The 16,062-nt window shown below is 41.0% G+C and overlaps 1 protein-coding gene across 5 annotated transcripts; it reads right to left on the bottom strand.

Moving 5' to 3' along the window:
- Positions 1 to 5,722: 5,722 nt before the first annotated feature.
- LOC148017405 (uncharacterized) lies at positions 5,723 to 14,990 on the bottom strand. 5 transcript variants are annotated; one of them, XM_087663084.1, is made up of 6 exons: positions 14,756 to 14,990; positions 13,851 to 14,036; positions 11,912 to 13,558; positions 11,763 to 11,813; positions 11,538 to 11,610; positions 5,723 to 6,429 (listed from the first exon to the last, which is right to left on the bottom strand). In XM_087663084.1, exons 2-6 carry the CDS (start codon positions 13,934 to 13,936, stop codon positions 6,178 to 6,180), a joined length of 2,109 nt encoding a protein of 702 aa, XP_087519210.1. In that variant the 5' UTR covers positions 13,937 to 14,036; positions 14,756 to 14,990; the 3' UTR covers positions 5,723 to 6,177. The 5 variants fall into 5 exon arrangements, with proteins under 5 accessions (XP_087519210.1, XP_087519207.1, XP_087519209.1 ...); XM_087663081.1 differs by lacking the exon at positions 14,756 to 14,990 and adding an exon at positions 14,279 to 14,748; XM_087663083.1 differs by lacking the exon at positions 14,756 to 14,990 and adding an exon at positions 14,308 to 14,748 and having other exon boundaries at positions 13,851 to 14,049.
- Between the last annotated feature and the right edge of the window lie 1,072 nt (positions 14,991 to 16,062).

Genomic DNA, 16,062 nt, shown 5'->3' with positions numbered 1-16,062 from the left:
TCACAAAGATTGATCTACAAGGGGCTTATAATCTTGTACAAATCAAAGAAGGAGACAAATGGAAGACAGCCTTCCGCACAAGATATGGTCACTTCAAGTATGTTGTTATGCCATTCAGTCTCACCAATGCTCCTACAATGTTTCAACATATGATGAATGATATATTCTGATACCATCTAGATGAGTTTATACTTATATACTTGGAAGACATCTTGATAGTCTCAAAAGATCCAAAGGAGCATGAGCACCATGTAAAATTAGTTTTGGAAAAGATCAAAGAAAAATGACTATATGCAAAACTTGAGAAGTGTTTTTTCCATTAGACACAAGTGGAATTCTTGGGATACAATGTCTTCTAGAGAGTAATCTTCATGGACCCCAAGAAAATCAAGACTATTCTTAACTACAGGCACGCACATGTATTCATGATGTCCAATGTTTTCTTGGCTTTGCCAACTTCTACAAGATATTTATTAAGGATTACTCAAAGATAGTCTTACCACTCATGAGAATCATAGGACACTCAAAGTTCTCATGGATGCTTAGAAGAGTTTAGAAGGCCTTCCAAACCCTAAATATTTCTTTAACCATTGCCCCAATCCTAATCTACCTAAATCCTACCAAGCCATTTTTGTTAAAAACCAATGCATCAAATTATGCCTTAGGAGCCATCTTGTCCTAGCAAAGAGGTTATGGTCATATACATCTAGTGGCATTCCACTCAAGGAAGTTCTCCCCTCTACAAATAAACTTTGAGATCCGTTACAAGGAACTCCTTGCCATATTGTAGATGCCTTTGATACTTGGTATCACCATATAGAGGGTGCAGCCTATAAATTTATTGTCTATACAAATCACAAAAAACTGGAATACTTTATGATAACCCACATCCTCAATCAAAGACAATGCCGCTAGAGTAACTTCTTATCTAGTTTTGACTTTATCATCACCTATTGCCCAAGATGCCAACAATTCCAATCAGATACTTTATCAAGAAGATCCTACCTGGCACCTAAAAAGAGAGAAGAAGCTGTCGATTACTACTCAAGCCAAAGCACCTCTAGCTAGGAGCCATCTATTGTTGTCACCAAGACGACCAAACCCTCATCCAATTAATCCATGAAGCCCTACCACATGATAATTTGGCCAATAATGTTAAGAGACAAAATGAAGAAGGAAAAGAAAGCGAATTTTGTGAGTTTCAGGAAACTAAAGGATTATTATACTATAAGAATCTACTTTACATTCCTCCAAGAAAGCCAAGACTCCAAAACTCCAACACCATAACACCCCAGTAGTATGACACTTTGGAGTTAATAAGACCTTAGAGCTTACTTCAAGACATTTTTGGTGGCTCGAGATGTGAAAAGAAGTTAAAGAACATATAAAATCATGTGATACTTACAACAAGGTCAAGGTACCTTATCACAAACCACATGGTCTCCTGCAACCCTTACCCATTCTAGCACAACCCTAGTCTTCTCTCTCCATGGATTTCATAACAAATATTCCCAAATCAAACAAATATGACTCTGTACTTGTTGTGTTAGATAGTTTCACAAAAACAATACATGTCAAACAAACCATCACAAGCGTAGTTACCAGTAAACTCTTCCTCATATACATTTTTAGATTATATGGACTCCCAGATGACATCATCACAACGATCAAGTTTCCCAATTCATATCTAGTTTTTGGAAGAGCCTTTACAACCTCCTTGGAGTCTAAGTTAAGTTATCCATAACTAATCATTCACAAATTGATGATCAAACAAAACAGGTAAATCAAGTTTTGCAAAAACAATATCTCTACCACACTATCAACTACCATCACAATGAATGGTTAAAGTTCTTGCCCTTTGTAAAGTTTACTTATAATAATAATATATGTGCATCTACCCAACAAAATTATTTTTTTGCAAACTATGGCCAACATCCAAGGATGGATATACATCTCTCCAATCAAGTAAAGAACCTTGCCGCCCAAGATAACACTCAACACCTAATATATATACACCAAGAACTCAAGCAACAAATCCAAAAGGCTTAGAATTACTACAACCATTATGCGGACCAATGTCATCTCCAACATTCAACATACAAAGTTAGTGATAAAGTATGGTTACTCAAGCATAACCTTCAAACAATAAGGCCCTCCACCAAGCTAAACCGCTAGAGATTCGGGCCCTTCACTATTCTAGCCCAAACAACCTAGTTAATTACTGAATCCAACTCCCCATCACCATGAAGATCCACCCAATCTTCCATGTTTCCTGGCTCAAGACCATAGCTCACCACTGAGAGGGGAGAGATCTAATCCCCCACCACCTACCCAAATTGAAGATCATGAAGAATTTGAGGTCAAGCATGTCTTAGACTCCAAGATTTCCCGAGGTTGTGGAATACCTTGTTTATTGGAAAGGATATGACATGAATTATCACACTTGGGAACCTGCAAAATATCTCCAAAGATCACCCCTCAAAATTAAAAATTTCAACAAGAGGAACCCAACGAAACTTGGATCAAACCACCAATCCGTTCCTCGTGGAACTCGTCGTTAGAGGAGGAGGTAATGTCACAAACATGCCATGATCAAGTGTACAAATTAATTCTTACTCATGCCATATGAATCCATACCCCAAATGCACCCTTAATAGGGCATCCTCAAGCCAACCATGTGAATCCAACCTTGCTATGTCATAATAGAATCTTCTAGAAGATATCACGTCATTGCCTACATCATCGATGGTGTCATCATGAAACATTATAAAAGACCTTTAACTGCCCTCCAACACCTATAAAAGGAGACACTCGCTATAGAGCTTCTTAGTCTTTTTAATCCAGAGTCTTGGGAGCACAAGGAATCAAGACCTCCAAGTAACTTTGAGTTCTACTTCTATGTCTTATCTTGTCATGGTATCTAGTCTTGTCTTATCTTCCATTATACCCTTGTTGTCTTGTCACCTCGTAATCTCATAGTATGAGATCTTGTCTAGTATTGTCTTGTATCTTGTTCATCCTCACCAAAGGAAATCTTATAATGTTCATATCTTATATCCATACCTACAGTCCAAGATTGTGGGATCCTTTATATCCTATCAAGTCATGTTGTCTATACCTATGGTCTGGAGTCGCGAAATTTTCTATTTTGTTAAGTTATCATTGTACCTTGTGCCTCTACATAGGATTATCTTGTAATCATAATTCTTGTAACAAACCTTGCATCTAGTCTAGTCTCTCGAGCACAATCTAGTGCTCCTGTAACAAATTCTTGTGTAATCTAGTTTTATATTATTTGGTTGTTACTACTTTTCTTTGCAAAGTCATTAAAGCCTAATTTAATGTAATAGTTTTACTAGATGCATCATCTTTATGGATTATATTGTGGATAACTTTCTTACTATGTTTACCTTTTAAATTGGTTCTTCTTTACTTCTTTTACTAATAGATTGACTTGCAGTTCAAGTAGACTTATTACAACTAACTCAAACAATGCTTATGAAGACATTCTTGAGTAGAGGGTATATAACTTATTATACAATAAAGAGAGAAATTGGTTTCATTGATCTTGAACTTATATCCACGACTAGTGTTATCTTGTCAAGAAACTCCAAGGTGGTTTAAGAAAGTGAGCTATATATATTTTCAAAATGTAGTATGACTTAATGAGATAATTAAAGATGCCAGATTAGTCTAAAATAGCTTTCATCATAGCATGGGGTGTGTATGTCTATATGGTGATGTAGTTTGACCTCAAGAACACTAAAAGTCACAAGTGGAAACCATGCCAACAAATTTGCCCCAAGAATTTTAGCACGGATGGTGAATTCGACATTGATGCTTGCATGATTGCTACCACCTTGGTGGGGACAATGATGACAATGCCATCTTGAGAGATAATGTGGCCTAGTAAAATTTCTTCCTTAACAACAAACACACATTTTAAAGGATTTAAACTTAAGCTTACCTCTCAGTAGCATGTCAAATATAACTAGAGCTGCATCATATGTAGTATTATTTTTCCAAACACACTAAATGCACACTTGAACAATGAGCATGCATCTCTAACAAGAGGAGCACTCTACTAATAGGTGTATTAGATTAATTGACAAAATTCCTAAAAGAAAAATAAGATATAATCAAATATTATGGTTATTTGGGACCAACTTTCAGAATCTTGGTTGATATAGTTTTAAGGGGCCAAATATGTTAGTATGTCGTAGCTAAGGGATCAACACTTAGCTCTTCCTCATTTCAAGCTCTTTAACCCAAAGTGCTACTGGCTTTGTAAAATAAAGAGAGCTAAACATTATGACTAACTAAGACTATCTTAAAACCCTATCTAATACCATTTCAATGGGCTTAATATGACTATGCCATGGTAGAATGATGGATACTTCCCCTCCTAATTGTGAAGTGGCCTTGCTTACAAGTGCTAAACTACTATTTGTGACGAGATACATAGAAGCCTTATGTCAATGCTTATGAATGAAAGTCATGATGCTTCAATATGAAGTAGACTCAAAAGACCTCAATGCGGAGTGACTACAAATTTTCACCTCTAACCTAGAAACTACATCTCATAAAACTAAAAGATTATGAACCTCGATAAGGTTCATATTTCTTGTTTATAACTATATGGAAAATATTTTGTTCAAAGGCAAAGAGATAAGATAATGGAATAAAACATTTTGGAAAAACCAATAGTATTTGGTCAAACTCTTGGCCAAAATGTGTCATATTTAGTACATATGGACTAACATTGAAGTTTTAAGTCCAAAAATTTAACATTAATTCAAAAAATCGTCATGATTTTATAATTTGCTCCTAAATTGTATACGTGATGAAAGATTGTATGTTTTAATATGCCCCTCTAGAGCATGCTTGTACTACCAAAATGGTCATAAGTCAGGATCCTTATCTATCCCCTGAAGATGTCTATCAAACCACCAAATTGAGAGTTACTTCAAAATGCCCTATGCATAGCTTCAATAACTTTGACATGTTTACATATTGGCCTTCTTGATTCCATATCAATCATCAACATCAAGGTTTCTTCAAATGAGTCATATGTGCAACTTCAAAAATGCAAGGCGATATGTATGATCTCATAAAAGTCTATCCTCAAATTTTTATTTTCCCCATGGTGAGAAGCAATAATGGTGATGTAAATATATACATGGCATTATATTTGCTTTGTAATTGTGTAAAGTCTAGAGGCATCATTATAAACTTGATAGCAAAGTCTACATAGCTAGCATAACCAACCAACACTACACATAAGAAAATACTATTCAAAAGACTCACACTAGCAAGTTCTTATTTCTCTATTTGTGTTGGATAAATAAATGAATACAACAATTTGGGCTCTGAATATTATGGTGACATAAGTTGCAACGGTCTTATTTTTTGAAAAGGATTTTGATATTTCCTATTCTCAAACTACTTCCGACATCAAGAAACTAGTGTGCGTCATGCTTGTGATGAAGGGCTAAATTTAATGAGATTATGCCCATCTTTGGCTATTTTTCTTAGCAAAACGAGCTTCAAAGTTTTGCATCTGTCAAACAACATGCCTTATTAAGGATATTATTTTTAGTTTTCGTTTAATATCATATAGCATACTTAACATGTCTAGCTAGTTTGAGGCTTAATCGAGACAAATAAAAGGTGCTTCCAAAAATCTTAGCTATCACACAAAATATTGGCTTGTACTGGCTATCTTGTCGAAAATTAGGCGTTGCTAAGTTGTCACGGAAGCATCTTTTGTTACTTGTCAAAAATGGCATCGATAACAATACGATTCCCTCTTGCTGAGGTCATCTTTACTGATTTAAGTGGCTCTGTGTTGCAGAAATATATATATACAGATGTGAAACTGGTGGCAGCAATAAAGATTTTGGCGATGAATTGTACGAAGGAATAGACAGATACAGCACTTGAACCCGATCAAGGGATTACCCCTCGCGCGCTGTGTTGGATAAAGGTGGTGGTGTAAATAGCAGGGCAGGAATCGTGGAGCTGGTGATGCGGATGGAAGAGCAAATCACTAATTCAACATTGTATTTATGAAATGAAATGAAATACCTCGGTAGTGAGAGAGATGATGGAGGATGATATCCCTTCCAAATTTGTGACACTTCTCATCATATCATAATGGGTACAAAAGAAGAGGCGTTAGCTCGGAGTATCGCATATCAATGTACTAGTAGGAGGGTGAGCAGAGGCATTAACGTGGTAGGTGAGAACCATGATGTGGTTCTTCGAAGGAGAAACTGAAGAAGGAGAAGGAGAAGGAGAAGTACACCTGAATCTGGATGCCTCCTTGGCCTCAAAATCAGAAGCGGCTGCTGGCGACCAGCACTCGTCCCTCACGCCCCTCAAAGTTGCGTGGTCTACCACTGCTTTGCCGCGGCACGTGATCTCAACCTGTCACCCCCACCCCAGTACACAAACTCTTCATTAGAAGCCTGCTTGTTTACATTTTGAGCAACCTGATCTGCGATGTGGGATTAAAAGAATGAACAATATTCCCAACCCCACATGTAGACTACGATTTGGAAACATGCAAAGGACCTCATGCAAACAAGAAGCTAGCTCAGGAATACATGCACACAACACAGACTTCACATTTCAAAGAGACCACGCGTGCACTATCTTGAAAAGTCGAAATACTCGATCCAACCATAACAGTCTCAGGAATATGTCCGCAACTTCTGACCTCCAAAGACTGAAGTGTCCGAACGAATGCAATGCAAGCTCCTCGACATTGCCTGCGCTCTTTTCCTTGCAGAAAGCCTGGGGCCTGTGTCTCACTCATTTTTGGGCCTCCCTTATATGGGCAAGGTAATAAGGCTTGTTCCTTTTTCCGCTTCTACCTCTTCCTCTTCGTCAATGCTCGAACTGAACTGAAAAGAAAACTGTTTTGCTCTGCTTTTCGATTGTTCCTCTTCCGCTTCGTCAATGGTCTTCCTCTCTCTTCCCCTTTCTTTTCCTTCACCCATAATTTCACTCACGTTTTCATCAACGAAATTCTAAAGCTCATGTGATGTGCTTTGCTATCCATGCAGAATGTTGCACATAAAGCATTCCTGACGGTTATTGAGTGTCTCTTTCTTCTTCTTTGGTGCTTCTCTGCATACTTTCTCCTCCCTATTGCCTCTTCATTTATGTTTTAAAGTCCTCATGAAGTCAAAGCTTAATCTCACCAACTCTCTCTCTCTCTCTCTCTCTCTCTCTCTCTCTCTATAGCAAGAAGACCCAAAGAGGAAGAGACAAAAAGAAGCTAATACTATTGAAGGTAGCATGCTAAGGAGCAAAGAGAAGGTAGCATGCTAGGGAGCCAAATTATCCCTAGCAAGAAGAACCCAAAGAGAAGGTAGCATACAACGGAGCCAAATCATCCCTAGCAAGAAGAACTCCATAATCGTCGATGGTGCTCAATTGCCACTAAGGCCCGGGTCACACCCAACACCTGTGTGATGAGAGGGGATTTGCTAACCCGGCTCATGTGTTGTGGCACCCAGGGCTGGCAGGTGAAGTGGGGTGAGGATAGTCCTTCACTTCCCCTCAGCATTGCGAAAATGGCCTGTGCTATCTCCATATCAACAGCACTAACGTCTTTGATTGGCTCACCGAAACGGTCCCTCGTGATCCAGGCAATGCCGTTCGTTAATCTTTCGCATTAACTGCGATCGACCTACATTTGCTCCATATCACATCGTTTGAAACCCTGGTCGCACATCGTTTGATACCTCTCAAATGGCTTACATTACCATGCAGTCCAGAATGGGAATAAAAAATGGAAGCATTCTAGATAGTCCAACCATCACAACAGCCCCAAAAACATAGAACCGAAGACACACACACTCTCTCTCTCTCTCTAGGCGGAAGCCGAAGAGGAAAAAGGAGAACGTCGAATGACCACTATTGTAGCTTCTTCCTATGGCGTCTATAGAGAAATCAAACATCAATCTGGTGTTATTTTGATTGATATGCCTAGGAAAGGTAAGCCTTTGTGATAATCAATTATCACCTTGTTTCTACAACCACCAATCAATAGGAAATTAGGTTGTCAAGTCATCCGTTATAATTTATGGTGCTTTGCTCAAGGAACTACACATAGAAAGTTTAGCCTTGATCATTGGACAAGTCTACAAGGATGGTGACCTAGAAACTGCAATGGGACTACAATGGGTAGCGAAGCACCATAGAAAACATGGCTATTACCATTAGGCATCGTCCCAACATCTGAAGTCACAACCCCACAATCAGGGACCCAAGTGCTTCTAATTATTGAGCCGCCCTTTTGCAACTGATAGTAGTACATTTCATTGTCTATATGGTCCTCCCCTAGAGTTTCTCTTCGAAGTATAACTACGCTTTATTAAGCATGGTTGATATACTCTTTAAAGTATATCAAGATTGTATGTCAACAAAAACATTGAGAAGGAGGGCAAATCTCATATGCACAAATGACCTCTCTATCAAAAACAATGATCATGGTGCCCAAAGCAATTAGATGTACCCTGTTACTAGAATAATTGACAAATAAGAGATAAATAGGGGATGTCCTCTCTACAAAGAGGGTAATTTCACCATAATAGAAAAGGATAACTACAAGATAGGTGTTACCAAATTTACTTTCAAAATGTGTACAACTAAACTGCAAGTAGGGACAAATGTATGTGAAATAATTATTTCATTTATTATAATTGCACAAGGTATAGGCTGTCCAATGTTGGCAAGAAATTTGAAAAGCACACTGGTCGGACATTATATATAGTGACTGTGATCGTCAGTCGCCATCTAAAAGACATCCCAGCGTAATTACCAATTAAACAGGCCTAATGAACCAAGGCATCTATACGCACTCGTCCGAAGCTTTTGTATATTTTGATCTACAAAGTTCAGATGCTTTCCCTAAAGCTAAGCACTCCGGAGTCCGAAGGGTCCCCAGAAGTTCAGACCTAACTGGACACAAGGCCCGATAAACCTTGGGCTTGCCACTTACAAGCGTGTAAATGCCTGAATAATTGTCCCTTGGATTCCTTCCGAAAGTCCCAATGACAATACTAGGAATAAAGACAAAGCTTGCCTGATTCTTCTCGGTCTTCGCAAGGCCAACGAGGACCAGCCATCAATAGCGCCTCTTGGAGCGGTCTCGACTTAGCAACTGCAACACTAATCTTGCTCAATACTCCAAACGACCAGCTGGTTTGACACCCGCAATACGGCTTCACCAACCAGCAACTATCAGCGCCAACCGCCTGCTAAGCTTATTCTCAGAGCTTGTACCTTTGTCAATATACTTGTCTGCCATCTGCTGCCACATGGTGAAGAAGAATCATCTGCTCTCTCTCGCCACTAGCATGTTTGAGCTCATCTTAGCTATTATCGTGACACCCTTGGACTACGCGTTTTGATCAAATGGGTAGCATGGCAAATGGATGACAAGGGATACTACGGGTTGCAAGAAATTATCATTCTCTCGTTGGTTACCTTTTTCGAGCGCACATGGATTGAATCTGGATAAGCCCTATGACCCCTTGGATGCAAAAAGATAGTAATATACTAAATAAAAAAGGAATTTTAGATTTACACGAGCGAGCCAGCTAGTTAAGCATTGCGCTTATTCTTGCTAAATCGGCTTAACTATGCCCACGTGGAGTAAGGGATCGTAGATTGTGGCCAAAGGGTGTCAAGTCTTCCATGGCCTGAGCCTTTTAGAAAACACTAGCCCAAACCTATATTCCAAGGCTAATAGTGATGTCAAAGGCCATAGAGAAGGCTTTAAAAGGCATGTTTTCTATGTCTCCATAGTCTCTCCCTTGATATAGACGTGGATAAGAACTGAAACCATGGATGTGTCAACAAGTTTTGGGATGGTACTATTCAATGTACCATTTTGGGATGGTAGTACCAATTTACCAAGTTTTGCCTTACGTTGCAAATCTTTCTGAACAATGACATAGCTTTCAAGTTGGAGATCATAAGAAAAAACTAAGGCCATTTCCAATGTCAACATTACAACAACGAAGAAAAATTCCTGATCTCCTCCACCATTGCATCTGTATTTGGCTCCACAAATTCCTTGAGATGTTAAGTAGAAAGGTTTATGGAATTCACCCTTCCATTTGAAACTAGATTCGGGCTCTTTCTTTATGGGATGTCTGTATGTTACATTGTTTGTAAAGTTTTTGTAAGCCTGAACAAAGGTTGGGACTAGATTCTAGCATTTCCATGTAGGTGAAGCTAAGGTCAAAGCAAATCAAGCCTAATGCATTAAAAGGATGAAGCCTAAAGACATGCCAAGATGCAGAGCAAAGAAGTAAACGATTACAAACACTACAACACACAAAGGTGGAATCAATTTGTGACTAACAATTACCACATAACTTTGATCCACATTTAGATGCAAGGAGGACTAGAACCAACAAAAGGAACATTGACTCCTACAAGCACATTAGTACTACAAGTGATGAGAGCATGACCAAAGTCTTGTCATAGTGATGTTTGAGGTGGGAAATTTATTGCAAGAAAAACTTTCTAGCTAGGGTATAATTGGCTTGGTATAGATACAAATATATAGAGTGGTGCCAAAGCTGTGAAGCTTGCAAATGTAGGGTATATAAAGATAGTGTCAAAGAAGGAGAAGTGGGGCATTGATGTAGAGGATCTTGCGCCTCAAACATCAACTAGTAAGCAGTAGCTAATAACTATTGACTAGGTAACCAAAGACCGATGGGAGGATGGACATCACAACCAAAAAGAGAGAGGGTGATTCATTCTTACTCCTTTTGGTATTCCTAGGAGACATGAACCAAGTTTCCAAAGGAGATATCCTTGCATTAATGTGAAGCAAGGTCTCTATGAGGGTCCTTGAGGCTAATAATTATATCTACGCTCATTCAAGTGAAGATGAATAATTCAAGAGGATGTATCAATGTTAAGGCTTGCACAAGTAACACATCTACAAAATGGATTATGATTCATTCTTCAGCATTTTATCTCTTTGGCATCACCAAGCACATCTCTTAAGAAAAGGGGCTCATGAGAATGAACTCAAGCATTGCCCTAAAAGAGGCGAGGGAGACACTAGACTTGGATTTCAATTAATTTGAAGTAATACAATTCGCTGTACCAAAGTGTGCCTTAGCATAGCATAACCCCGAAGATCATGTTATCAAATTATTTTTCCTACTATCGTCTATGGATGAGTCTCGAAAGTCGATAACCGCTCCTTTCTAGCACTAATCATGGTTATCTTAGAGTATGTGAGCAGATTACAATATTAAAACGATCGATTAACAAGCCTCCCTAAAAATTAGGCCATGCAAATGCAACCTTTGCAAGTACTCAAGGCATGGAAGGCGGAAGGATCTTGATTACGTAGAAGACATTAATCCAAACTTATAAAAATCACACAAGTACTAGCTGCGTTCATTGTTTTCTTATAGTCACCACAAGTTGAATTGTCTTCGTATCGGCTTTTTTCAAAGTTATCTAGTCACAGAAAGTGGAGTGCATTTAATTACCTCTGACTGGCTGGAGAGCCCAAGTTTTGCTACCAAGTATTTTTTAACAGCTGATATAGGCATTTCTCCGTCTCTGCACCAAAGAACACTCAATTAGAACTTGTTCGTTAATCAAGAAGGTTTTCTTTTACCGATAATGCAATACTCTCTCTCTCTCTCTCTCTCTCTCTCACATCAAGAAGGACGAAATACAAGGAAAGCTAGCCGCTCTCTTGCAGTACGTACTTGATCCTTAGGTAAGACTTAACAATTCTAGGCGGCGGTCGATCATAATGCCTGCGACAGAAGCCATGCCAACATTAATGGATAGATTCCACTTGGCATGACATATTTCGAAAACGTAAGAAACCGACTGGATCACGTGAGGAGCTTACGCATCGTTGTCCGATCCAGCCTGCAGTAGGAACCAGAAGCCGGGCGGGCCTCTTTGCGGATGGGCGATGAGCTTGGGCCGCGGGACAAAAATGTTATTCAAGGCAATTTGTGAGTTAGCCCGCACCAGCGGTGGCAGTTCATAAAAGGATCTCTGAGATTGAATATCCATGGAGTCAGTGGATGGTCCTCCTTTGAGTGTTTGTGGAATCAGCCAAGCTGGAGGACGAGTGCTTGACAATCCTTGTTTGTACATACTGCAAGAAACGCTTTCTGATGCATATTCATAAGGTGGAAATGGTGAGCTTGTCCTTGTAGTTTCCGCAAACGGAAAAGCAGCGGCCGCGGATGAAGGAGACCATTTGTCTGCAATTGATCTTTGTTGCAGTTGCATTGACAACACGGGAGGAGCCTCCGTGGTGCTGAATTTGATATTGTTCTCCCAGGACAGGGAATTTGCTGGGGCAGGTTCCTGCAGATAGTGAAAGGTTGGCCAGATAGTTGGCGACGTGATGAGCTGCTGCCAGCCTAATTCCGGTGGCTTCGGTAAGCAAGGGTTATGGTGCATGGCAGTTTGGCTAAAATTCTTGTTTCCGAGAGCAGCTCGAGGCAAGCTAGTACTATCACTTGCACCAGCTCTTTGCTGCGTGTAAGGAATATGTTGAGGATGACTAAAGCTGGAAGTCTCGTCAGCGTGGTTTCTATACAGGGTAGATCCCGCCACAAGTGACGTGTATGAAAGTTGAGAGGGGACGTTAGCATAGAGCTGGTCATAAGATTTATCTAGGTTAGCTGTACTGGTGCTGAGGGCTGATGGATGATCCGTTCCGGCACGACGATCAACGAAGGGGAGAAGCTTTCCTGTCCTGTGGCAATGGCCAATCCAAGAGCTGTTTGAATTTTCGGCTTTCTGGGGCAGGAGCTGCAACGTGGTGTAGCGCGCCTGTTGCTCGATCGAGCTTGCGTCCTCCGACTTCTCCGGCGAGAAGTACTGCGACGATCTGCTTCCAAGACGTAGCTGAAGCCAGTCTTCCTCCTCATCCAGCTTATCTGGCCGAAGCTGTTGCCTGTCGCCATTGTGATCTACACGCGATATGCTTTCTTCGGTTCCTATCTCTTTCTGCTCTTCAAGATGGTCATCACGATGATAATCATTGTCCCGGACATTACCATTGATTTGATCATGGACTGCTGCGCCGGCCTGCAAGCTTAGCGTGCACCCATCCTCCAAACTGCTTGTGCGTGAGCTACTCTCACCAGCCGCCATATTATTACTTAAGGTATTATTCTCTGCGGTAAGATCGGACTCGCCACTGCAATGCTCAAATGCAGAAAAGCTTAAGTTGGTGATATTTTCCGCCACCCCATCCAACTTGTGTCGCTTGCAGTTCTCTACATGCCGATCCCACCCGAAAAATCCCCTCTGTGCTGGCGTGCTCCTCCCTCTCTTCTCAGTCGAAAAGCCTTCTCCTTGAGCTGCTTTCATGCCACCCCGCGATGGCCACTCAGGCGAGTTTCCTCCGTCCTCAGCTCCTCCAAACGAGACTGAGAACGCTAGATCCGGGGACGTGTTCTCTCTCTCCCGACGAAATGTGCAAACCCTAGCTGGAACGCCTAGGGTGTCTTGAGACAATGTCTTTGAAGTGAACCTGCAGCATTATCATGATGTCTAACGTTAGAAACTTGCATATAAGCGAAGCGCTGCACAGCTGGAAACCTCAATTCAACATTATTGTACACCATATGCTAAAACCTTCCTGATTCTAACAATCAGCCCAAAAGCTATGCGATTATAGCCTGAAAACTCGCATGCGTTCCAGTATGTTTCAATACGATGAAATGAAATGAAAACAGATTGACTCCAGAAAATTGCAATAGGCTCCATCGAAAAAAGGAAAGCAATCGGAGGAACAGCAGAATTGACCGTCGATGACAATTTACCTCAGACCTTTCATACGTGCTAACAATTCTTTCTGAGGATCTGGATTTTGGCTGTAAGCAAGTATTAAATTTGTTTGCTCCAGCATCTCGTCTTCGAAGGCCAGCACGGTATGTAGGCAGACAGCACCATGTGGATGAATCTTCAAGTCTGGCGGCGAGATGATTGATCAATCGGTTTCATTAGTCCTGCATGGAAAGGCTAGTTAAGAGTTTAATCATCAGTGATGTTGTACCACCTGAAAAGCTTGCATTTACATCTATGGCAGGCTAGCAGAAAGGAACAAAACCTCGGCTAAAAATAAGCGGCAACAGTAAATACTATACGGACATAAGATTTTCAAGCTGTGTGGCAAATCTACCCTAACTAACATCTAATTGTACTACAAAAACTGAAGAAAAGAATTATTGAGAGAGAGAGAGAGAGGTACACAGCAAATGCAACGATCGTTGAGCTTACGTTGAAGACAAGGAGATGCTTGCCATGTAAGAGAGAGATGTCCGTCGACGTGCATCAAAAGAGAAGGCTGGAATCTGCAGTTAAGTTACGCAAAGGTAAAAGAGGAAGAACCAGCAGGAAGGAGTTTCTGGTTTTTAGATCCTTTGAGAGAGCAAGGGGATGGGGAATCCAAAAGGAGGTGCTGCAGGAATGCAGAATATCATGGAGTGGCAGTCTGGTGCACAGAAAAAGAAGCCGCGGAAGCAATAAGAGGGAGGAGGAAAGGGCAAGTAAACTGGAGACCATCAGGGAGGTGGAGAGCGATGAGGTCCGGGCATAAGGATCGGAGATCCATGAATTCCATGAGGATAGAGATCCCCCATACGTTCAAACTTCAAAGTCACGCGGTGCACAAGGCACAGAGAGAGAGAGAGAGAGAGAGAGAGAGAGAGAGAGAAGAAGGACGCACGCGTGTCAGTTGTCCAAACGTAGGAGATCAGAACTTCAGAAGTGCTTGTAACAGTTTTGTTTTTTTTGTTTTTTTGGCTTCGTTTTCTTTTCTTGAGGGATAAAGCGACGACGAAGGAAAAGAGCGAAAGACAGAACAGAAGATGAAGCAGATCGACCGAAGCAGATGAGAGAGAGAGAGAGAAACAGGAAAGGAGTTGGAGTTTTGTTGTCGAATCCTCGCTACAGACGGGCTCTCTCTTTTGCCAGGCCAGGCCTCCTCTTTTCCCACTTCATTTTGTATAGAAAAGAAAAACACCCGTGCTTTTTTCATTTTTTCGACTGGCACAATAATTGCCATTATCGAACCACAACAACAACAAACTGGAGATTCGTTCGTCCGTGAAAAAGAAAAGGAGGTCCCGTCAGGTGCATGTTCGGACGCCCGGCGACAAACCCTCTGCAAGGACCCCCTTATCGTATTTTCCCCGCTTTTAAAATGAGGGAAAATAAGAGAAATGGCAGGAATGTTTTCTGCCAATTCCTGGCACTCGAAACGAACTGCGAGGACATCGCTCTCTCTCTCTCTGTCTACTATCTCTGACGGTCTTAAGCCATCTGATCTGATATTCTCGCAACCAGAAAACCTTTTTTAAACAACTTCGGGAATTTTTTGTGCGTCGATCCTGACGCTCCGTCTCTTCGCACGATGCGATCTTCGCCGCCGATTCCGCCCCAGCAGCCTAGCCTACGCCCTTCCTTCACTTATTTTTCGTATAAATCTAAATCTAAATACTCTCTTTATCGAAGGTCCCGCCTTCCTTGCCAAATCATGACACCCATGCTCCACCCCCACGTACCCGCATCATGCATGCCGCAGATGCACTCCACTCAACACACACCTAAACCCGAAAAAAATAAATAAATAAATAAGTGGGGGAAAAACACTTCTTTCATTTCCTCATACGTTTGCGAGTAGGGACGTGTCACCTGGCATTCTGAGGGCCCCGGCTGGGGAGTTGGCTTGGCATTATTTCATTATTTCAAGCAATTATCGGCAATAAGAAATTATTTCATTATTTCAAGCCATTATCGGCAATAAGCAATGGGTATATAGTAGACCTGAGGCTTTCCCTTCCGATTCCGAATACCCCGACTCTGGAGTCTCATGATAATCTCACTGCCTAGGTGGTACCTACCAGGAAATGGGCTTAATTTAGACGCACATTAGATTGCCCATTCCGTCCCAATCATTATACCCCTTTGCCCACGATGGCTTCGCTGATTTGCAAGTTGCTCCCCCTTAATATTGATAAGACTCGGTCCCCA

The sequence above is a fragment of the Lygodium microphyllum genome, chromosome 22 (genome assembly GCF_053477565.2).
Source record: "Lygodium microphyllum isolate KBCC chromosome 22, Lygodium_microphyllum_v1.1.10, whole genome shotgun sequence".
Taxonomy (NCBI): Eukaryota; Viridiplantae; Streptophyta; class Polypodiopsida; order Schizaeales; family Lygodiaceae; genus Lygodium; species Lygodium microphyllum.
This window is presented reverse-complemented; position numbering and strand designations above follow the sequence as displayed.